Raw genomic sequence first — 23,253 nt, forward strand, 5'->3', positions numbered from 1 at the left:
GAATGCACAGCTCAGGGAAGTGCCTAGACTCAGGATGACAGTGCACCCTGGTGCCTGGTGGAGCTGAGTGGAGACTTGCTGCCCTTTATCCCTGAATTGGGACAGCCTTGATGGAGAACCAAACCCAGTGGTCACCACATCTAACTAAACATCAGGCAGTCATCAGGGGTGAGTTGTACAGATCTTTCTTCATTTTTTCCCCCTAATATACTTAAGTTTCTTTCTTTCTTTTTTTTTTTTTTTTGCGGCTGCACCACACAGCTTGCAGGATCTTAATTCCCTGACCAGTGACTGAACCTGGGGCCAGGGCATTGAAAGCACTGAGTCCTAACTACTGGAACACCAGGGAACTCCAGACTCAGCTTTTTAGAACACTTTCAGGTTAAGATAGAAATTGATCAGAAATTATAGAGTTCTCACATAACTCAGGATTCACTTTAAAAAAATCATGTGTGACAATTGTTGAAACAAACCTGATGCATCAAAGTCCACAGATTACTTTAGCATGGGTTTTTTGTATTGTATTGCATAATGTATGTTTAATGTCTGGGTTTGGCAAATACTTCTGTCCATTGTTTTTGCACATGTTGTGTACTTCTGGGGCTTCCCCGGTAGTTCAGCTGGTAAAGAATCCTCTTGCAATGCGGATAGGCTACCCCCTCCAGTATTCTTGGGCTTCCCTGAGGGCTCAGATGGTAAAGAATCCACCTGCAATGCGGGATTCCTGGGTTCGATCCCTGGGTTGGGAAGATCCCCTGGAGGAGGGCATGGCAACCTGCTCTAGTATATTTTCTTGGAGAATCCCCATGGACAGAGGAGTCTGGTGGATGACAGTCCATGGGGTTGCAAAGAGTCGAACATGACTAGGCACAGCACAGCAGTGTACTTTCACGTCCCTAAAAATATCTGTACTTCACCTATTGATTCGTCTCTTTTTCTAGCCCCCAAATCCTTCAGAACCGAAGATCATTTTACTGTCTCATGCTTTTGTCTTTGCCAGATCGTCATATGCTTGGAACCATACAGTAGATAGCCTTGTTTGATTGGCTTATTTCACTTAGCAATATACTTTTAAGCTTCCTCCACGTGTTTCCATAGCTTGAAACCTCATTTATTTTTGGCTGCGCTGGGGCTTCATTGCTGTGTGTGTGAGGTTGCAGAGAGTGGGGGCTACTTTTTGCTGAAGTGCACAGGTTTCTTATTACAATGACTTCTCTTGTTTTGGAGCATGGGCTTTAGGGCATGGGGGCTTCAGTAGTTGTGGGGCACAGGCTCAGTTGTTGTGGTGTGCTGGCTTAGTTGCCCCACAGCATGTGGGGGATCAAACTGGTGTCCCCTGCATTGCAAGGTAGATTCTTACCCATTGGATCACCCGGAAGCCGCCTCATTTCTTTTTTATCACCGAGTATTTCATCATATGAATATACCACTGATGATTTGACTCTTGAAGCATATCTTGTTTAACTCATGTGAATCATGAGTAAACTTTGTGTACAAGTTTTCTGCAAACATCGGGATAAATAGCAAATTACTAACAGATTATGATTGCTGGATCTTACTATACATAGTAAGAGTCTATTTTCTTGATGGAAATCTTCTTTCACTATTGGGATACCAAGTTCCTTTCCCCTCAGCAGTAACTGAGAATTATATTCACATCTTCACCAATATTTTGTGTTCAACAGTTTTGAATTTGAGCCATTTATAACTGTGTCCTGATGCCTCATGACTGTTTTATTTTCCATTTCCTATTGACATTTGATGTTGAGTATGTTTTCATATAGCCTATATCTTTTCAATATATCTTCTTTGGGGAACTGTTTATTCAGACATTTTGCCTATTTTAAACTAGGTTTTATTCTTCTTACTATTGAGCTTTAATAGTTCTTTGGATATGTTGGATACCATATCATTTATCACATAGGAGTTTTGCAGAGATTTTTTTTCCTGCACCCTGGCTTGCCTGTTCATTTTCTTAACACCATCTTCCTCAGAGCAAGGTGTTTTTTTCTTTTCTTTGAAGTGAAATTCTACCTTTTTGTTTTCTTTTACAGACCTTGCATTTTGGTTATATTTGAGAATTCATCAAAGAAGCCAAAGTCACATACATTTCCTTCTTTGTTAATTTCTAGGAGTTTATTGCTTTTACATTTTACATTTAGATCTAACAAATGTCTTGAATTTTTTTTTGCAATGTGTTAGGCCTGTGTCTACATTTGTTGTGTGTCTGTGTGTGCTTTATGTAACTATGCATTATTTCCCGTGGTATCTGTTTAAAGGATTTCCTTTTCATTTGAATCGCTTTTCCATCTTTGTCCAAGTTCAGTTGAGTGCATTTGAGTACTTGGGTCCAAGTTCACTTGGTTCTGTAGGAAAGCAATTGATGAACCATTGATCTCAGCCTCTTATTAATTCCAGAAGCTATCTTTGTCATTGTATATGGATCCTTTCAGATGTTTTACAGGGATAATCACGTTATAGATTTGGCCACAGGACTCATGAGGGTGTTCCTTCTCAGAAAGTGAAAGTTACCTCTGTTAGTAGTTTGTAATCATCAATGGAGTTTGGATTTTATCAAATCCTTTTTCATTTTCAATTCCCTCTCTGTTCCTTTCTGATATTCATACTTTTTGTTTCCCCTTTCTTAGTTATCTTGACTAGATCTTTATCAGCGTTGCTAATCTTGTCAAAAACTGAGAGTTAAAATTTTATTCTCCATCAATATCCCACAATTATGTTACATTTTCCCCCTAACTTTTATTATTTTTAAAATTCTGCATCTTGGTGTTTTCCCAGTATATTTGTTTCCTGGCATAAATTTCCCTCTAGGCAATGCTTTTGCTGCATCCCACATCTTTTGAAATGTGTTTTCACTTCATTTAGCTGAAAATATATTTCCTTTTTCTTGAGACTTCTTTGATCTTATGTATTTTTTAAAAATTTGTTGAATCTCCACATATTGATGTTTTCCAGCTCTCTTGCTGTTATTGACATCTATTTCATTTTTATTGTTGTTATTATTTATATCTAGATAAATGTCTTTGAGGGGCTTCCTTGGTGGCTCAGCTGGTAAAGAATCCACCTGCAATGTGGAAGACCTGGGTTCAATCCCTGGGTTGGGAAGATCCCCTGGTGAAGGGAAAGGCTACCCACTCCAGTATTCTGGCCTGGAGAATTCCATGGACTCTATAGTCTATGGGGTTGCAAAGAGTCAGGCATGACTGAGCAACTTTCACTTTCACATGCCTTTGAAGAGCATAGTTTATATGATTTTTTTTTTTCAGATTTGTTAAGGCGTGTTTTATATCCCAGAGTGTGTGTTCTGTCTTGGTGAATGTTCTGGGTAAACTTGAGAATGTGTATTCTGTCCTTGTTGCATAAAGCATTCCATAAATTACAACTAAATCAAGTTGTTCTATAGTGCTTATTCAGTTCAACTCTGTCCTTCCTGATTTTCTGCCTAATGAAATTTATAGCTTTTGACAAGAGGGTGAGGATGTATGACTGTAATGATGGTTTCATGTATTTCTCCTTGCACTCTTTCAGGCCTTGCTTTATTTTGCCCCTTTGTTTTTCTGAGTGTACACATGAAGGATTCATTTGCCTTCTTGGAGAATGGAGCTGACTGTCATTATGTAAAGCTGCTTTTTATCTCAGGCTTCCTAGGTCTGCAATATGCATAGTCTGAAATTGATATGCCAGTGCCACCTTTCTTTTGATTAGTTTTGGCATGGTACATCTTTCTGTATCCCTTTACCTTTCATCTACCTGTGTGTCCATATTTAAAATGAGTTTTTTGTATACAACATAAAATTAGAATTTTTAACATCTATTACTCTATTTGTCTTTCATTTGCTTTGAGACTATTGGTGCTTCAAGTGGTGATTAATACAGTTGGGTTAATATCTACCATACCTTCTACTGTTTCTGTTTGTTGCCCTGGATCTTTTGTTCAGTTTCCTTCCCCCTTTTTTCTACCTTCTCTGACTTTAATTGGGCATTTTACCTGATTCTTCATTTTATCCTCTTTTATCTATCAATTACACATTAAAAAAAAAAACAAAAACACGTTTTTAGTGGTTGCCCTTGAGTTTTTGGTGTACAGTTAGAACTAACCCACATCCTCTGTCAAGTAACACTTGACTTCTGCAGTGGTTGTACAGGTACCTCATACCAGACTAGTCTCAATTCCCCCGTCTCTTATTTCACTCCACAAGGTTTTCATTAGCAATGTCATTGTTGTTATTTTTTTTACATAAATTAGTTTTTACATTTGTTATATATAATATAAAAATTGTCTTCTTCTTCTAATCCACTTTCATTTGTATTCTTTTTATGAATTTTGAACATTTCTTTCAAAGCAGGTTGACTAACATCAACTTCAATGTAATGACCAACACCCTCAATTTTTGTCTTAGAAAGTTCTTATTTATTTTTTAAGGATGATATCGCTTGATATAGAATCCTATACAGTTTAAAACTTTATTTATTTATTTTTGGCTCCCCTGGGTCTTTGTTGCTGCATGTGAGCTTTCTCTGGTTGAGTCCTGTGGGGATTACTGTGTAGCTGTGGTGCGTGGGCTTCTCATTGAAGTGGCTTCTCTTGTTGCAAAGCATGAGCTCTAGGGTGCAAGGGCTTAGTTGCCCTGAGGCATGTGGGATCTTCCCAGACCAGGGATCAAAGCTGTGTCCCCTGCATGGCAGGCAGATTCTTAACCATGGACCACCAGGGATGTTTCCCACCCCACCTACTCTAGATTCTTAAAATATATTCTTTTGCCTTTGATTTTTCTTGCTCTGAATATGATATACTTTGGTCTCCATTTCAGGTGTTTTCATATTTAAAATTCACTGAGCTTCATGTGTCTACCATTGTTGTCTGTCATTAATTTTTAGAAAATCTCAGTGATTGTTAGTTATACCTTCTGTTTCTTTCTTTTCCTTCACTTACTATCATTATGTGTATTTTAAATCTTGTATTAAAGAAAGTTATTCTGTTTATGGATATTTTTCTTTCATTTTGCATGTGTAATGAAAAACAACTCTTTTTTTTTTTTTTTTTTTTCCCAGCACAGGCCTTAAAAACAATATTTGTGCCATATTTGAGAACCCTCTTTATTTTCTCTTTCCCAGTTTTGGAGACAACAGTTACCCTTTGAAGTCACCAGTCTCATTGATCTAGGAAGATTTTACTTCAAATTTTTTCACTTCTTTCTCATGAGATTGGGAATCACAGCTTCTAATGCCATAAACTCCAGATGAAGTTGGCCAGGCAGCAGCTAGGGCGTCTACTCAAGAAATACTAGGTCCTGCAATTGCAGAATGGAGACTTTATGTTGTTTTGTAGGCATCCACTGATGAAACCTTTAAATGGACAAATTCACCATCAGTGCATATGGACTTTAGTGAACACGCTTGCTATCTGTAGCTCTTGTTATCCTTTCCTCAAGGGGACAGGGCTTGACCAGAAAGAGCTATTCTGGCTATTATCTCAGTGTGGGCTCTATAGTTTGGCTGGAAGAAGCTCTGAGACACACAATAGAGGGCTTTTGTGGTCTCGGTTTTATTCCTTTTTCTTCAGATCTGAGCTCTAAGTTTAGAATAACTTCCCAGCTGCATGAAATTATGGAGAGAGAGGAAAGGGAAGAGCACAGTCTAAGATCTTTATTAGACAACTTAAAAGCAGGGCTTCCCCACAAGAAGATTTACATTTAGTCAGGAACATTAGATTACTTCTGAAGGCCTGGAGGACTTTGGGACTGTGTGGCCAGGTGGGCTTTGGTAAAATTTGATTTCTACAGGCCTTCTGGGTGCCCATATTTGGTGATAGGAATAGGAAGAAAAGCTTCCAGTTCTCCTCAGAAGACTCATTCATTAAAAATTCATGCAGACTTTACCCTCTATCTCAGAATGTGCTGCTGCTGCTGCTGCCACTAAGTTGCTTCAGTGGTGTCCAACTCTCTGCGACCCCACAGACGGCAGCCCACCAGGCTCCCCCGTCCCCAGGATTCTCCAGGTAAGAATACTGAAGTGGGTTGCCAGTTCCTTCTCCAATGCATGAAAGTGAAAAGTGAAAGTGAAGTCACTCAGTCGTGTCCGACTCTGTGCGACCCCATAGATGGCCTCCTACCAGGCTGCTCTGTCCCTGGGATTCTCCAGGCAAGAACACTGGAGTAGGTTGCCATTTCCTTCTCCAATGCAAGAAAGTGAAAAGTGAAAGTGAAGTCGCTCAGTCGTGTCCGACTCTTAGCGACCCCATGGACTGCAGCCTACCAGGCTCCTCCGTCAATGGGATTTTCCAGGCAAGAGTACTGCTCCACTAATCTATAGCTATACTTGTTACAGTTTTCAGGCATTCAGAGGAATGCATTCCTGGTCTGAAGGGCCATAAAGCATCCAGACCCATGATAAGACAATCAGTAATTGCCATACAGATTATCAAGGAAAAATATACCAGCTAGATCATTAAGTTTTAAATATACATCTGGTCCTTAAACAATAGCCTGAGGTCATGAGAAAGAGTTGCAGGCTGCCAAATGAATGCCTAAAAAAAAAACCCCAAAAGCAAACCCAAGGACTGGGGAATCAAAAAGTCATAAAAATGACAAACTGGACATTTTAGCTTTTTTAACTGATTGGTCAAAAATTACATATAGCAGGTGCCCCAAGCCAACCAAAAATGAACAGATCAATACTGGTAAATATATAAACTGTTGCTATTCTTGCCTTTGGGGGCTCATGCACCCCTCTCAGTTTCTATGCTGAGAGGTTTGTATCTCTACCCTCTAAAATAAACTTTGCCTGTGTGAGTGTTTGCCAGTTTATGAAGTTCAGTTTTCAACTATGCGAACTAAGTCTCAGTTTCCCCTTTTAGTATGAAATGTACCATGGAGGAGAATAGTTTATATCAATATCATTTGAATAGCAGAGGCAAAACTGAATTTGGAAATGAGGGGCGCGATCTGGAAATTTAGTAATTCATTGCCAGCCCTACAAATAGACACTGTTGAGCTAAAGTCTTTGAGTTGAGATTCAGCATCCGAAACATTGAAAAAACTCAGAGGAAAACAGGTGCCTCCTGGACAAAAAGGAGGTGCTGGGTCAGGTCAGACAACAGCTAATCCCATGCCCAGACCCTGGAGCGAAGTCCCCGTAGTCATCCTAAAACCGCGCACAATGTCACCACACAATCGGAGGGAGAAGAAGGGCTGCGGAAGTTGTGTCGCCGGGCCAACCTTCCTGCTGAGACGCTGAGGGTACTGAGGACCCAGAAGAATCCAGACTCTGTGTATCCCCAGATCTGTTACTGATCGCGAGGTGCTGAGTCAAAAAATGACCAGTTTCAGCCAGTGCCAACCAGTCCCTCTGCAAAGTCCTTAGCCCGGGGGTGGGGAGGAACCACACTAACCATTCCAAGATTTCCTAGGTCTGAGTCCATTCCAGCAACTCCAACGAGCAGTGCAGATTAAAGGGCGACAGAAGGTACATGAGAGAGACCAGGCGAGTGAATGGGTCAGGACACAGTAGTCTCTGCACAGAGAAAGGCAGAAGTCCCCACCCAGGAGGCATCACCCCACCCACCTGACTCAGTGGCCTCTTGATTGGACAGATTGTAATGCCCTGCCCACCTCATGCCTGAATGAGGACCAATGAAGGTATTGTTAAGACCGCGGGACTCTTTGAGACATCATGGACTTCAGCAGCTCTGACTTCTCTATCCTCAGTTCTCTCTCAGAGTTTCCTTAATGTCCATTGAGTTAGTGAAGCTATCTAACCATCTCATCCTCCGCCAGCCCCTTCTCCATTTTTGCCTCAGTGATTCCCAGATTCAGGGTCTTTTCCAAGGTGGGATGTGACCTATTCAAGCATGGTTTTGGTTTCAAATAGAACTTTTTTCTACCCTGGGATTGCCTCTGATGTCCTCCACATCTTCTGCATTGGAATTCTTGTTTCACTTCAAGATGGTGCAAGTAGAGATATGAGGCTGACCAGGGCCAGACCTGCCAGTAAGATGGTCTGATATCCTCCAGGGGGTCAAGGGTTTGGTGCAAGGCTCTGTGGCCACACATAGAGCCATGCTTCTTGTTAAGAAATGCAGACACTTAAATGAGAATTAACCATCTCTAATTAAAGGGCTGGCTCCATTTTCATCTTTGATCCTTGACATAGCTACAGCTTCCAACCTTATCTGCCCTATCACCAGTCTTTGGTACCTAAGTGAAAGAATCCCAGAGCACTTTGCTCTGGTAGGAGGTCTGAATCAATGGGCCTAGCTGGGTGTGAGGGCTTCCCAGGTGGCTCAGTGGTAACGAATCCTACTGTGAAGGAGACCCAGGTTCAATATCTCAGTCAGGAAAATTCCCTGGAGAAGGAAATGGCAACCCACTCCACTGTGCTTGTCTGGGAAATCCCACAGAGGAGCAGGTGGAGCCAGGTGAGCTACACAGTCCATGGGGTCACAAAGAGTTGGACAGGACTTTGTGACTAAAACAAGTTGCCTGCAAAGACAAATATCAGCCAAACTACAGGCTGTGAGGTGTGTTCATTAACTTCTTAGGTGTACATTTTACACTGGAAGGAAATGTAGTTAATCTACTAATTTATAATTATTATTGAAGCATAATTGATCTACAGTGCTGTGCTAGCCTCAGTGTACAGCAAGTTTATCAACCACACATATACACTCTTTACTTAAATTCTGTTCCCATATAGGCCATTATAGAATACAGAGTAGAGTTCTCAGGTACACAAGAGGTCCCCATCAGATATGTGTTCTAACTATAGTAGTGTGTACATTTCATCCCAATCTCCTAACTTCTCTCTCCCTCCTTACCATCTGGTAACCATATGTTTGCTTTCTGTAGAAAAGACTATCTCTTTCCTGCAAACAAGTTCCTTTGTCCCCCTTTCTAGACTCCACATATACTTGATGACATATGACATCCATCCTTTTGTCTGACCCATTCCATTCAACAATCTCGTAGTCCATCCATGGGACTTCAAATGGCAGAAAATTATTTTGTTCTTTTTTATGGCAAACATTCCATTGTATATATGTAGCGTATCTTCTTTATCCATTCTTCTTTTGATGGACACTTGGGTCGTTTCAATGTCCTTTTGTATTTATGGACTTCCCTGTTGGTCCACGGTTAAGAATCCACTTTTCAATGCAGGGGACGGGAGTTTGATTCTTGGTCAGGGATTTATGATCCCACAGGCTCATGATGGACCTATGCCTTCACACCACAACTGGACATTTAGTCTATGGGGTGCAACGAAAGGCCAGACACAGCCAAATAAAACAAATATTACAATAAAAGAATTTAAAAAATTGTAAATGATTTAAAATTATTTTTTTATATGACTGAGTCAGGTCTTAGTTGTAGTACAGAGGATCTCCGATCTTTCTTAAGGTATGCTGGATGTTTTAGTTGTGGAATGAGAACTTTTAATGAGAGAGTCAAATCCTAGGCAGGTTGATAAGAAGTCTGGGGGGTCCTCAAGGAGAGGGGTCTGGAATTCTCAAGGAGGAGGAAAGGACAAACTTTTTCCCCCCTCTACATTCCTTAGGATTATATAATAATAATGTATCCTGCTAGAGGACAGTTTCTGGAAAAAACCTGGCTAATCCTATAAATTATGGGAGTGGGTCTAGTAAGGTCTTTACAACCTCCAGACATTCTTTTGATTCACTGTAATAAGTAATTAAAAAGTATATAACTCCATTGCTAACACTAGCAAGGGGGCACTGTTTCTACCCCCTTCTGATGTCTATGTCAGAAGCTTTCTATCTCTTTTATACTTTTACTCTATTACACAAAAGCTCTGAGTCTTTCGGGGTTCAGCAAAGGCCTTTCATTAGTTGTGGTGTGCCAGATGAAGTTCTTGGAACAAGGATGGAACCTAGGTCCCCTGCACCGGAACTATGGAATCTTTGACAATGGACCATCAGAGAAGTCCCAACATGAGATAATTTGATGAAAAGTAATCAATGCCTCATGTTCCAGAAATCTTGAAAGAGTTGTTTTAAAGTTTATAATTATGTTGTGTTTACTAAGCATCTTTCTTCAAGTATATCCTTAAATGGTGGTTTTCCACGAATTTTAGAAATGAATACTAATACGTTAATTCTGTAAATTATCTTTCAACACAAGTACGTAATGTTTAAAGGTAGAGATTTTTCCTTTAATCAGATAATTGAGTTTTTTCTCTTCCCATTTGAAGCCTGTTGAATCCATGGGTGAATTTCAGTGTTACTTCTAGAATGCAACTAGAGTTAAATGTTTACAATGGTCTGTTCATTCACAGGTGATGGGACATTGAAAAAAAATGAGTTTGATATTTTATTTAAATGTTGATTTCTGTTTATGTGGCTGCGGCACTTGAGATCTTTGTTGCAGCATGTAAACTCTCAGTTTCAACATGTGGGAGCTAGTTCCCTGACCAAGGATGGAATAAGGGCCCTCTGCACGGGGAGCACAGAGTCTTAGCCACAGGACCACCAGGGAAGTCCAGGCAGTTTGGTAGTATGATTTGTCTTTCCTTCTGACTGGTATTTGTTGATAGACTATGAGACTTGTGATAATACAAAAATAAATTTATAGTTGGAGATATCTTGCCTGTGAGTAATATTAGACATAGATTTTCTAGAGTCTATTCCCTTTCTGGTTCCATTTTACATTCACCTGTGTGATTTAAGAACAAATTCAAAGACATACATTCCTCAGATATTGGAGCACCAACACCATACTGAGACCTCTCCATCATCTGTAACACAGTCTGAATCCTAATTTTTTTAATTTATTTTTTATTGGAGGAAAACTGCATCGCAAAGTGTGTGGGTTTCTGCCATACATCAACATGAATCAGTAATAGGTTTACATACGTCCCTTTGCTCTTGAACCTCCTCCCACCTCCTACCCCATCACACACTTGGGCAATGATTTAATAATTAATCATAATATATTATTTTTTTTTGCATTGCCATGCAGCATGCAGATCTTCCCCAACCAGGGAGAGAACTGTGCCCTCTGATTTGGAAGTGTGCATTCTTAAACACTGGACCACCAGGGATATCCCAGTCTAAATTCATTTCAATCTTTGATCTTTCCCAGCATTGAGCCTTTCCAATCCCCACTGATTTGGAAATTAAGGTAAAGAATCTGAAAACACTTTGTCCTGGTTAGAAGTTTGAACCCTGTAGCCCAGATGGGATGCAAGGGTTCTTCTCAAACACAATGTGAGATAATTCATTAAACACTCTTACGTACATTTCATACTGGAAGGAAATTTTTGGTCAGGTTTTGCTTCAAACCCTAGTGAACTCTGACATGCAAATAACTACAGTGTCCCTAAGGAAATTGATTCCTGTTTTTTTCTGGTAGAAGTAACACAGTAAATCTTTCCACAAATTGGGATTCACCTGGAAACTGTTCTCCCTCCCTTTCTGATATCAGACAGACAGCTGATATCAGTTATATGTAGAATCTAAAATATGTCACAAATGAATTTGTCTAAAAAACAGAAACAAACTCATAGACATCAAGAATAGACTTCTTGTTGCCATAGGGGAGAGATGATGGCAGGAGGGATGAACTGGAAGTTTCAAACTGGCCTAATTAAACTATTATACATAGAACAAATCAACATCAAGGTCCTACAGTATACTATAGGGTCTATATCTTGTGAAAAACTCTAATAGAATAAAATATAAAAAAACAATGTCATATACAATGGAATCACTTTGCTATATAGCATAAGTTAATACAACATGGTAAATCATCTATACTTCAATAAAACTAATTTTTTGAAAACTGTAAAGTCTTTCAGAAAAGGTTCACTGGCAGAATGGTCCTATCTTTCTCTCGAGCCATCTTTTATTGTCTCACAATTTACATAAATTTATAGGCCTTGATTCGGAGAAGGCGATGGCATCCCACTCCAGTACTCTTGCCTGGAAAATCCCATGGACAGAGAAGGTGGTAGGCTGCAGTCCATGGGGTCGCGAAGAGTCGGACACGACTGAGTGACTTCACTTTCACTTTTCACTTTCATGCATTGGAGAAGGAAATGGCAACCCACTCCAGTGTTCTTGCCTGGAGAATCCCAGGGACAGGGGAGCCTGGTGGGCTGCCGTCTATGGGGTTGCACAGTCGGACACGACTGAAGCGACTTAGCAGCAGCAGCATAGGCCTTGATTGTCATAAGAGAGATTAAAAAATATTACCTAGGATACAGAAGAACTGAATTTATGTATTTTATAACCCTGACCCAGTGATTTAAAAAAATGAAATCATAAAAATAACCAGTAGTTCCCTTGCCTTACTAATATGATTGAATGAAGCTTCTTACTAATTAAGTTTAACTGCATGAGAAAATTTTTGCTTTGAAGAAAATGATTCCAGTCGTCAATGATAAAATAAGCATCTGAAAGCATTAAATAAAGAAAAACACCTTGCTTCCTTGCATAGCAATCCAATCCTCTAACACAAGTGCAACTCCTACAAGAAGGCCTTTGAGTGTCCTCTTACTGTTACATACCACAGTCTCATGGGCTTGTAACATTCGTTTCTTCTTAATTTTTATTGAAGTATAGTTGATTTGCAATATTATCTCAATTTCTGCTAAGCAAAGTGATCTTATATATATACAAATATACCTCATTATATATATTTCTACTTTATTACAGGATGTTGAGTACAGTTTTCTATGTTATACATTAGGATCTTGTTTATCTGTATTCATTCTTAATAGAATTTATTTCATCACAGTAATTGACTACAGGAGAGTTGTGATCTTAAGGGTCACTGGCACAAAGGTATTGAAACATCCCATGATTTAACTTTTACAGTTAGAAATTAAAAATTACTTTTGATACAAAACTGTAACTGAGAGGGTAACAGGCAGGAAGGCCAGGGGTCTCCAAATAGAGGAAATAGCCTGCAAGTGTCAGACATTTTTTATCTCTCTTAAGCGGCAGGAGGAAACAAACTAGCAATATTTTTTCCTTCTCTATACAAATTTAAAGGGAGGTTTCTCTTAAAATACTGTGTTGCCATAATGACACCCGGTTTCGCCTGAAGTTAGCTATTCTCGAGTCTAGAGATAACCAATGCCTTTTTCTTATGGAAATGTTTGTCTTAAGCTATGCTAATGTACTATGCCTTTACCCCAAACTCTGTCTCCAAGTCGGTTCCGCCTCTTGGCCCAGAACCTACTTGACAAACCAGTATGGATATTGTTCCCCTAATCTATGTAAATGAAACTATTTGTATGGTGGTCTGCCCTTCTTCAAGATTCAAGTTAATCATTTTATGGCCCAGGATAAACCATTTGGTGCCAAGATTATCCCAAAATGCATCTTATGGGTGAGGGGCCTGGTACCATTCTGAATTTTAAGACACTCCTTTCTTTCATTAACAGACTGCTAGTGACTATATAACATCCAGCTAAAGACTAGCAGAGGGGTACTCTTTCTGCCCCCTTCTGATGCCTATGTCAGAAGCTTTCTCTATCTCCTTTATACTTTAATAAAACTTTATTACACAAAAGCTCTGAGCGATCAAGCCTCGTCTCTGGCCCTGGATTGAATTCTTCTCCTCCGGGGGCCAAGAATCCCGGTGTATTCGCGTGATTCAACAACAACCTTTCATAACTAAACCTAGGAAAATGCCTGAGGATGAATTAGCTGACCTTCTATGCACAGGATAAAACTAACTGTTATTGTATAATGATTAACTGGAAAAAACTGCAAGGTTTTAAAGAATACTCATAAGTAAAATGGGAACTTTTTCTTTCCAGAAATGAAAAACTAGTTTCTTAGCTAAGAAAAGCTTCCAAAAGACTCAGTAAAATATTTGAAACTACAAAAACTGTTTGGAAAAAAAAAAAAAACTTTAATCATATACAATAAACATATTGGGGGATTATACTGAGGTACAAATAACAAAAAATACCCAAAGGCTTCCTGACAGAAGGAAGGTGTTTATTCTTATGGGGAAACAAAGTCTTTTCCACATTGTTCATATTTTATAGGATTCCTGTCCAATGTGAATGTTTTCATACACCAGCACATAAGAGAAAGTGAAGGTTTTCCTGAATATTTTTCAATCATTGGATGTTTCTACAGTATGGGTTCTTAGATGTTTACTTACACATTCCTTACATTTATAAGGACCATCTCCAGCATGTGTTATTTTGTGTTTCTGGAGGCTTTCCCATATTCCATACACTCATAGTATTTTTCTCCACTGTGGATTTTTTAATGCCTTCGAAGAGAGCTGGGCCAAAAGAATACTTTAGAGCATGTTTTACATACATATGTTGTCTCTCCTGTGTGACGTCTTTTGTGTTTCTCTAAGGAACTCAAATAATGGAAGGCTTTACCCACTGCTTACATTCATAGGGCTTCTCTGCCCTGTGAATTCTTTCACGTTTTTTAATACTTTCAGGACCTTTAAAGGCTTTTCCACATTGTTTACATTGATATGGTTTCTCTACATTATGACTCCATTTATGCTTTTGAAGATCACAGGAAAAAAATGAATCCTTTCTCACATTTCTGACATTTGAAAGGTAAATCACCAGTGTGTGTTACCATGTGTCTTTGAAAAGTTACTTTCCACATGAAGGCGTTCCCACATTCTTTACATTCATAAGGTTTCTCTCCAGTGTGACTCCTTTCATGTGTTTTAAGAGAATTGAAATTAATGAATGCTCTCTCACACTCCTTACATTTATAAGGGCCATCTCCAGTGTGTGTTATCATGTGTTTCTGGAGGCTTTCCTTAAATCTGAAGACTTTCCCACATTGTATGCACTCATATGGTTTTTTCCACTGTGGATTGCTTCATGTATTTGAAGAGCACTGGCACAAGTCAATACTTAAGAACATATTTTACATACATATTGTGTCTCTCCTGTGTTAACTCTTTTGTGTGCCTTTAAGGAACTCAAATTATTGAAGGTTTCCCCACACTGGTTACATTCATAGGGTTTCCCTCCCCTATGAATTCTTTCATGTACTGGAACACTCTCAGGACTTTTAAAGGCTTTTCCACAGTGCTTACTTTGATTGGGTTTCTCTCTATTGTGTTTCCTTTCATGACTTCTAAGCCAACTGGGAGTAAGGAATGCTTTCTCACACTTCTGACATTTATAAGGTAAATCTCCAGTGTGTGTTAACATGTGATTCCGGTAAGTTATTCTCCACAAGAAGGCTTTCCCACATTTCTTACATTCATAGGGTTTCTTCCCTGTATGAGTTCTTTTGTGTTGTTGCAAAGAGTTTTGATATAAAAAAACTTTTCCACATTGTAAACATTCATAGCATTTCTCTCCAGTGTGACTCCTTTCATGTGATATGAGAGCACTGGGAGAAAAGAATGCCTTCCCACATTCTTTGTATTTACATACCTTCTCAGGGTACTTTCGATGTTCTCTTGATTTGTCTTCAATGTGACATTTCATGTATCTAGTAAGGGATGAACCACTCATGATGGTATCTTCATATGCACTGCATTCCCATGGTTTTAAATCAGGAGTTTCCCCCCTCATTTTGAGAGTTTTAATAAGATTGAAGTTTTCTCCAAAGGAACTAATGTCTTTACTTTCAGAGAGTTTCTCTATCATTGGCCTTCTGTAAATAATAAGAACAACATTCTAAATACCTTTATTATTTTACATTTTTGTATTTATTATGATTTATAGGAATAGTGAGGCTTTCTATCTTGTGTGAATTGTAACAAGTTGAATATACAAAATGCTTTCCAACAGAATTTCAACCTTTCTGTTAAAAAGTGATATTGAGGGCTTCCCTGGTGGCTTAGTGGTAAAGAATCCACCTGCCAATGCTGGAGACACGGGGTCAATCCTGGGTCTTGGAAGATTCCATACGCTGCGGAGAAACTAAGCTCTTGTACCACAACTATTTAGCCTAAACTCTACGGCCTGAGACCAAACGTACCAAAGCCCAAACTCTACAATAAGAAATACATAAATAATAAAATTATTAAAAAAAAAACCCTTATATTCAAATGTAGAGTTTATGAATATGAACTATAAACAAATTACATTGGAAACATGGAACATTTCTTCCATATTTAAGAAAATATTTTGGAGAGACATTTTCAAGAATAAATAAATTTGAAGATGGGGCTATTTCTTTTCTTTGATTCCTATAAAATTTTCATTATACACCAAAATTTGGACATGAGACATGCTGGGTATCATGAATATGGCTCACCTTAATTTTTTCCCATGGTTTTTCTCCTGTTCATCAATGTCATGATGATCTGGCCGTTTTGCCACTGAAATGCAGAACCAGAAAAAAATATGACCCAAAGTACTAGAAATTAAAGAAAAATTCATTGGATTTTAGGTCCATGATGAATTCTGACCCTGCCCAGTTTGTATTTCTTTCTTTCTTTCTTTTTTTCTGCCATGTTGTGCAGCTTGTGGGATATTACTTCCTGAACCAGGGATTGAACCCAGGCCAGAGAGGTCAAAGAGTCAAGTCCTAACTTTTGGACTGCAGGAGAAATGCCCTTTCTTCCCTCATAGTTTCTCTACCAATGTATTGTCTTTCCACACTCCACATCTTTGAACACTACAGACAGGTAAGAAACACCTCTAATAGATCAATATAGGGAATTTTGTCATTCTTACCTACTGATGCCAAATTCCTGATGTTTTCCAACATCACGTCTCTGTGGAGTTTCTTCTGTGAGGAATCCAGTAAAAGCCACTCCTCCCAGGTGAAATTCACAGCCACATCCTCAAAGGCCAATGAGTCCTAAAACATCCAAAATATGTGCACAGTGAGACGCATGAGACTGACACACTAGACATTTATACTCCACTTGTAAATATTATGCAGCTTACATATGATTCTGTTCTTTGACAAGAGTTATGCTATGACTTGATCATGAGAAACTTACACTCCACACTTCCTCAATAATGGAATAGCATCATGAAGAAATGAAATTATTTACACATCATTTCTATGGTCACAGTATTACTTATATCACAATCATGGCCAAGCCAGAGAATGGAGGGAAATGACAGGAATCCTTTACAAATGAAACAAATACAATTTCAGGAACACTGATTTCCTGTGGAAAAATTCTTTCATCTTCTTCCTTATGGTCTACATTTTACACTACCCCATGGGGCAGATGATCAACATTGCATAGGGTTTCAATGAATAAAAACCCAGTAAAAAAACTGGAAAGCCTTTTCTAATTGTACAACCTAACATCAGAAGCCAGGTGACCAGTATAACTCAAATTTGACCAAAGCCCAGCTGTCCACACTGTCCCAATGTCCTCCAGGTCTTTTGAAAACAAAATCACCTGTACCTGCCTGAATATAAATATTCTGCTGAAGAAACACTGCCTTTAAGTTGGTTGATAATAATCACAGAACCTGCTTTTCTCTTTTCTCTACATAAAACTTGATGCAGATAGCAAATGATTTCAACCTTAGACCTCAGAGATGAAGAATCACTAACAGTATGTTAGACCACAAAATTTACTCTAACCAAGTGCCTCTGGGCACTTTGAGCTAAACTTTAAACACACAGTGCAATTACACACCAGAAAGACTCTTTGTCATCACAAACTAACAGTATATCCTGGGCCTTACTGCCTTTAAGTACATGTTAAGAGCTACAGCTACATCAACATCCATAATGCTTTGAGGATGAATTTTCCTGTGATCATAAAACATGTGGGGATATCATCATTGGCTTCCTCCAAAAGAACATAAGGCTTCTATCTTGCAATTTCAAGAACAAATGTTTTGCCAGTAGCCACTATAACCCCAGAGAGGCGTAAATCTAGTCTGTGGTTTGTGAATTTAAATGTGATTCTCCATCTCACAAGAAGAGACTGAAAAACTTGAAATAAAGAAGTTATCCCACAACCATCAGAGCATGACTCAAAGGTCAAGCTGGAGTCCTAATACTGGGAAAAGAAAAGAAAGGCATTTAAAAAATTCCTCAAATATTTTGTTCTAAAGGCCTGTACGCCCAAAACACCTGTTTCACTAGAGTCTAACACAAAGGCTAAAAATATAAAAAAACACAGAACAAAATATTCATGAAACCTGACATGACATGACATTTTATTAATGGAATATTTCAGGTACAGCTAGTGAAAATAACTAAATGAAAAGAGAGACAGAAATCACAAGCACTGAGATTTTCCTAACATTAATGACAGACAACACCTGTCCAAGAAGCTCAGTGAACAAAAAATCAAAACTCCTAAAATGGAGACCAATGCATGTTATATTCAAAAGGAGGAAAAAACAAAGGCAAAGAGAATATATTATAAAAAGCCAGAAGTAAACTTTTATGTACAGGAAAAGACTACAGTCAGATTGGACTTCTTTTCAGGACAAACATAAACTAAAACAAGAATCAAGTTGACTGAAATATTTAATGATATCATGTTTAAAAAAAAACTTCCTAGAATTTTGTTAGTAAGCACAATTAGGAAAATTAAGAATACAAAGCCATTTTGAGGGAAAAATTGAGGGAATTAGTCATTAATATAACAAGTTTGAAAGATACCTTTGAAAATTCATTAGAAATGGGTATTTGCTGGTGGTCAGTGGTTGAGAATCCACCTGCCAATGCAGTGGACATGAGTTTGATCCCTGCTTTAGGAACAGCCCACAGACAAAGTGGCAACTAAGCCAATGGGCCACAAGTACTGACTCTGATCTAGAGCCCTAGAGCCAGAACTACTGAGCCAGCATACGGCTACTACTGAAGCTCTTGCCCATAGAATCGATGCTCCATAAGAAAAGGCATCCCAACGAGACAACTGCTCACCGCAAGTAGAGACTGGCCCTCTCTTACCGAAACTAGAGAAAGCCTGCGTGCAGCAAGAAAGACCCAGCGCAGCCAAAAATAAATAAATAAATAAATAAATCTTTAAGAAAAAATTCATCAGAAAGAATATAAATTATGCAGGTGGACTGACTAAAAGTAGCATTCTTCTTGTTCAGTTGCTCAGTCTTTTCTGACTCTTTGTGGTCCTATGGACTGCAGCACGCCTGGCACCGTTGTCCTTCACTATCTCCTAGAGTTTGCTCAGATTCAGTGATAAACATGTAGTCATTATGACTACAAGGGAAGAAAGAAAGAACTAATATGAGGAAGACATACAGGAGAAATGAAAATTTAAAGGACTTAGTAAAATCAGGCACCCATTTATCATCACAAACAAGAAACAGAGGCAACTTCTACTTCCTAAGAAAGAACATGTTCCTGAATTCTGTAGGTAAATTCAAATAGTCATTCGGTGGCACATAACTGTGTCTGTGAAACATTTGAAAGATACTCCAACAACAGATAACTCTTGGTTAAGGAGACATATTCAGAGTCTTCCCTGGTAGCCTGGTGCTTAAGAATCTGCCTTGCAACACAAGGGATGCAGGTAAGAACCCTGCTCCAGGAATTAAAGTCCTGCACATCCCAGGGCAACCAAGCCTGCCTACTTTAGAGCCCCTGGTCCATAACAAGAGAGGCTGAGGTGCCTGAACTACAGATAAGTCAGCAAGCTGCAGCAAAGATCCAAAGCAGTCAAGGTAAAGATAATGAGAATAATAATAATAATCTGGAAAATAAAAAGTTGAAACTTCAAAAACAACGGGGCAAGATTTATCCTAATATTGGAAGAAAATCAGTATCTTCCTAGAGAGCCACATGGAAGTTGGCCAAAGAAAAGGAAAGGCAATTCAAATGAAAATAGAAGTTTTTTAACAAATAGTGCAAGAATTAATAGATATTCACAAACACACAAATAAAATGAATGTTGGCACAGGACTACATATTTTACCAGAAAAACCCTCAAAACCATCACAGATCTAAATGTACAGTACAAAAGTAATAAACTCCTGTAAAATTTCACAGAAGGAAATTAAGTCACCTTGGCTTTGATGATTAATTTTCAAACAACAAACACAAGGCCTATAAAAGAAAATAAGTATAATTTCACTTCATTAATAGAAAATGCCTCCTCTGAGAAAGAGAGTGTTAAGAGAATGATAAGCTAAGTCACAGGACAGGAGAAAATATTTGCAAATCACTTATGTGATAAATGGGGTATTCTGGTAGCTCAGCTGAAAAAGAGTCCACCTGCAATGCAGGAGACCCTGGTTTGATTCATGGGTTGGAAAGATTCCCTGGAGAAGGGATAGGCTACCCATTCCAGTATTCTTGCCTGGAGAATCCCCATGGACAGAGGAGCCTGGTGGACTGCAGTCCATAGGGTCACAAAGAGTCAGACACGACTGGGCAACTAAGCATAGCACCACACATATGATAAATGACTAGTATTCAAAATAGCCCCACAACTATGAAAACTCAATAGTAAGAAGACAAAATAATCCAATTAACAATGGGCAAATGATCTCAACAGTTTACCAAAAAGCATATACAGAAGGGAAATAGGAAATATGAAAACAAGTTGAACATCAAATGTCAATTGGAAACTGCAAATAAAACAATAAACTGTCACTACACACTCATGCTGCTGCTGCTAAGTCACTTCAGTCATGTCCGACTCTGTGCGACCCCATAGACGGCAGCCCACCAGGCTCCCCCGTCCCTGGGATTCTCCAGGCAAGAACACTGGAGTGGGGCGCCATTTCCTTCTCCAATGCAAGAAAGTGAAAAGTGAAAGTGAAGTCGCTCAGTTGTGTCCGACTCTTAGCGACCCCATGGACTGCAGCCCACCGGGCTCCTCCGTCCATGGGATTTTCCAGGCAAGAGTACTGGAGTGAGGTGCCATTGCCTTCTCCAACACACTCATGACTATCAAGAAAAATACTCAGAATACCAATTAGATGTGATCATCCTCATTCTCAGCTATTGCTGTTCAGTCGCTAGGTGGCGACTGTGAGTACCACTCTCCGTATCCCCAGGGACTATAATTAACTATTCCAGGCTCAATAGGGGTGCTCCAGGCAAGAATACTAGAGTGTTTTGCCATTTCCTTCTCCATGGAATCTTCCCAGAGCAGGGATCCAACTGGAGGCTCCTGAATTGGCAAGGGGATTTACTGCTGAGGAAAATGGAATTTGATACCCCTATCAAGGAAGACAGGAGCATTCTTTGAAAACAAAATATACTGTTACCTTACTAAGTATCTTAAGACCCAGCTATACCACTCCTTGTTATTTGCTGAAATGAGGACAACTCTTGTATTCACACAAAAGTCATACAGAAATAGTTGTATGGGGCCCAGGGAGCAGAAGTTAACAGGTAAGCAACAAATCCTGCAAGAGTCAAATAATCAGTGGTACATCCATACAATCAAATAATGTTCACTAATGAAAAGGAATGACAATCTGAAAAAGCTAGAGACTGTATGATTCTAAGTATATGAAGGCCTTCAAGTACGTTCCCTCCACAGGGCCTTAGCTGGGCCCTTAGCCTGAAGACAATGAACCTAGGCTCTGCTCCCCATACAGGTGCTCTACACCACCACTAAAAAGTTAAATACACAAATCCTGTTTGACCAATTCAGCAAAAACACTCAAATCCAGTGTTTATGTGAAAACAAGAGAAGACATGTACAAGCCACGTCTACTACTTCACCCAGAAAACCACAAATAACTTCCCTTCATAAAAATATATGTCAATCATTATTTTCAACACAAGTAATCCTACTTGAATACTTTTTTGTCTGCAACTGTAAATCCTGGAATGCCATTGGAAATCGACCAAAAGTAGAGCACCCCCCGCCCCCATGATTTCGCCATACTCACGCGGAGAATGAAACCAAGTGAAACAAATGGAATGTAAGAATGGACTATTTCCCAACTGACATTCCCATCTTAAGTCTTCGGAAATATTGTATACGGTTCGTTAAGCTCCATTAATTAAATATATCTTACAGTATAGAAAAAAGAAACTTAAATGAGTAGATCTTCTGAAGAGGACTCACAGGGTAGTTCGTCAATAAAGTTTCCAAAAAGAAAAAAAAAAAGGAAAACCTCCATGAAAGGATTTCCTATGGAATATCTGTTCCCAGTAAAAAATCGGGCTAAGAATGGCTATCAGACAACCAACTTCCAGGCGGTTAATCTAGGCTTTCCGCTAAGATAAAATACCTACGAATGTCTCCCCCACATCCCGGAAAAATGCCATCCAAGACTGAGCAAATAGGATAAAAAAAATTAAAATATTGGGTTTGTTTGAAATGCACCGCAGAGACGAATTGATCATTTCAATCGGAATCTTGGGAATGAGGGGAAAGACCTGGAAGTCTAATGTTTACTGCGGCTATGGGATCACACAGAGTCGGACACGACTTTAGTGACTTAGTAGAAGCAGCAGCAGCCAGTCATAAAAAGGGCTTCCCTGATGGCTCACTGGCAAAATTACCGCCGGCCAACGCAGAAGACGCAGATTTCACCACCGGCGCAAAAAAATCCCCTGGAGAAGTAAATGGCAACCCCCTTCAGTATTCTTGCCTGGAAAATTCCACAGACAGTGTAGCCAGGAGGGCTACAGTAGTCCACGGGGTCCCAAAGCATCGGGCACGATCGAGAAACTAAGGCCTGGGAGCCCCCAAACAGCATCTAATCCTACGACCTGGAGAACGAGTCGCGATTGTCCTCTGAAGACCATGCATGTGGTCACGCACAACCTTGGAAAGAAGGGCTGCGCGAGCCGAACTTTCGGCGCGCGGTGACCAGGCCAGATGCCCGGGTCCCGGCTGCTGGGCCATCCCCTCCTCTGCGAGCTGGAGGGGACTGAGGTCCGAGTGGCGCCCCAGACCCAGCGTATCCGGACTCCGGCGGTGACCCCGAGGTGCCGGATCAAACCGTAGCCGGCTTCGGACGGTAGCAACCACTCCACCTCCGGTGTCGGTAACCGAGTCAGCGGACTCACCATTTCAAGTTGCTTGGAAGTTACTCTGAGTCCCTCCCAAGAGCTTCAAAGACTTGCGCAGATCGCAGGGCTTCTGAACGTAAGAGGGACCGAAAGGGTGAAACCGGAAAGACACCGGTCCTTCTCCGCAGGGGGAGAAAGGAAGTCCAGGCATTGGCGCAGAATTGCCCCGCCAACCTGCGGCAGCGGCTTCCTGGCTGGACAGATTCCAGTGTCCCGCCTCTTCCTCCAGAATGACAACCTGTGGGAGGTGGGATTGGACCTCCCCTGGCCTGTTACTTGTGCTTGGAAAAATAATAGTTTCGGGGTCTATGATTCCGTTTCAAGATGGAGCAAGTACAGAT

General features: G+C 39.8%; 1 protein-coding gene across 2 annotated transcripts in view; it reads right to left on the bottom strand.

Moving 5' to 3' along the window:
* Positions 1–23,253, bottom strand: part of LOC147368472 (zinc finger protein 564-like) — a 39,271-nt gene extending 16,018 nt beyond the window's left edge. The window contains exons 1-4 of one of the 2 annotated variants that reach the window (XM_086409161.1): positions 22,910–23,243; positions 16,666–16,792; positions 16,244–16,307; positions 13,875–15,637 (exon numbers count right to left, since the gene is read on the bottom strand). In XM_086409161.1, the coding sequence (XP_086265287.1) occupies positions 14,884–15,637; positions 16,244–16,307; positions 16,666–16,792; positions 22,910–22,912 (948 nt within the window). In that variant the 5' untranslated portion in view covers positions 22,913–23,243 and the 3' untranslated portion in view covers positions 13,875–14,883. Of the gene's footprint in view, positions 1–13,874; positions 15,638–16,243; positions 16,308–16,665; positions 16,793–22,909 lie in introns of those variants that run through there. The other variant, XM_086409162.1, reaches the window with a different exon arrangement.

The sequence above is a fragment of the Bos grunniens genome, chromosome 7 (genome assembly GCF_055505025.1).
Source record: "Bos grunniens cultivar Pamir isolate PY7600 chromosome 7, Bosgru_T2T1.0, whole genome shotgun sequence".
NCBI lineage: Eukaryota > Metazoa > Chordata > Mammalia > Artiodactyla > Bovidae > Bos > Bos grunniens.